General features: G+C 40.2%; 1 protein-coding gene across 1 annotated transcript in view; it reads left to right on the top strand.

Annotated features, from left to right (window-relative positions):
- The window catches only part of SARC_05229 (hypothetical protein), a gene marked incomplete at both ends in the record, with an annotated part of 3,803 nt that extends 1,701 nt beyond the window's left edge, over window positions 1-2,102 (top strand). The window contains 3 exons of the mRNA XM_014300917.1: window positions 499-558; window positions 1,137-1,205; window positions 1,884-2,102. Coding sequence (XP_014156392.1) covers window positions 499-558; window positions 1,137-1,205; window positions 1,884-2,102 — 348 coding nt within the window. The remainder of the gene's footprint in view (window positions 1-498; window positions 559-1,136; window positions 1,206-1,883) is intronic.

Below are 2,102 nucleotides of genomic sequence, written 5' to 3' on the forward strand. Positions count from 1 at the left end.
ATATATATATATATATATATATATATATATATATATATATATATATATATATATATATATATATATATATATATATATATATATATATATATATATATATATATATATATATATATATATATATATATATATATATATATATATATATATATATACAGTAGTATTGAGTTGTATTTACGAGGACAATTGTAGTTGGTAGTTTCATATAAGACCGACTGTGATATCTGACTCTATTACAGGTTTTCAAATGAAGACACTGTACGGTCTGAGTAGGATTTAATGCATGCAGATAATCTCAGTGACGTTTGTACTTTACAACCCCCGAATATACGTTGTATAGAGTGGGGACAGATCAATCAAAAGTAAACCTAGTCTCCATCCAGCAAACTGGATGGATGTATTGGATATAGGTGGCATGCCGGATCACCCCCCACTTCATTTGACAGTAATATGTAGGTACTCTAAATCTTCTTTGTAACTGCCCATCTCAACCATCAGGGAGACGGATCCTCAGCTTCCTCTGCACAGTCGTACAATGGATCAGACGACACGTTGATGGTATGTGCTCATACATAGCAGTCGCAAGCACATTCGGGCCCTGCTTGAAGTTGGTATTTGTGCATATATATCCACACGCATGTACACGTTCACATGGACATGCACACTTGTATGGAGCAGATGCAAGCGCGCGTTGGTGTATACTTAAGTTTGCAGCCCTACCCTTGTATCCTCACACATACACGTGTACACGTACACGAGACAACGCAAAGGCACTCTGGTATGTGTTTGGAATCCAAAGCCTACTTGTATATCGACACGCATACATGCATACACATTCACATGTACACGTGTGTGAAGTAGATGCAAGCACACTCTGGCACTGGTTTGTGCTAGTACCTATTATGGGGTATCCACACGACACACACGCACACACACATATGCACTCTTAGGTTAGGTAGAAGAAATTCTGTTGCCAACACACTCGCTATGAAACAGAATGACCTGTACTGTTCGTAAGACTTCACTCTCATTTGATTATGCACTGAACCCACTCTTTATGAAACAGGATGGCCTGTACTGTTCTTAAGACTTCACTCTCATTTGACTATGCACTGAACCCACTCTCTATGAAACAGGATGGCATGTACCGCCCACGATATGGTACCATGCAGAGCACAACCGACGACGATGATCTCGAAAGCGACGTATGTTAATCCGAGAAAGGGCAGTACGAGTTTATACGCATATGCAGTCAGTGAGTGAAGGCAATTGATGTTGAAATGTTTGCGACTTAAGATAGCTTTCTGTGTACGTAAATAAATGTGCGTGAAGGCTTTTATCCCGCATCGGTCCCTATTCAGGTAGACATAGAAATATACTATTATTGGATCCAACAATTTAATTATCCGAGTATCACCTTATATATTGATTCATAGCTTGAAGCTTGATCAATATACCTGAGTGCACCGCTTCGAGAACTGCACATGACCCTGGTTAATTTAAGCACATAGATACTAGTAGGTAAAGTTATCCCGCCGAAATTGTTTTATATGTTAGGGATATTGTTTTATATCTCCGGTAGGACTTGAAAGGTTTGAATGCACATATACACTAGTAGGTAAAGTTATCTCGCCGATATTGTTTTATATGTTAGGGATATTGTTTTATATCTCCGGTAAGACTTGACAGGTTTGAAATCACACCGAACACGGCAGCGACTATTGATTCGCGTCGCAATAAGAAATTTTCCCTTTCATCACTGCTGTACCTTTCCGAGTACACCGGGCGTGGCATTGCATATAACTGTGCACTACACAGAAAGACAGCCCCTCACACCCTGTCCTGTCCTGTCCTGTCCTGTCCTGTTTTATTGGGCCTTGCAGAATGCGTCCATGCAGTTTGACTTCACACCGTATCTGGCATCGAACATCGACTCTCGCTACCAAGAGAAGTTCGGTCGCACAGCGTCAGTGGTGGCAGACAATCCATTGGTGGAAGAGAATAAGGACGAGATCTTCAGAGACGCGCTATATATGCTGTTCAAGTACGTGGATAGAGATGATCGTGTACATTTACAATTGGTGTTATGCCGAGGACTCATT

The sequence above is a fragment of the Sphaeroforma arctica genome, assembly GCF_001186125.1.
Source record: "Sphaeroforma arctica JP610 unplaced genomic scaffold supercont1.326, whole genome shotgun sequence".
Lineage (NCBI taxonomy): Eukaryota > Ichthyosporea > Ichthyophonida > Sphaeroforma > Sphaeroforma arctica.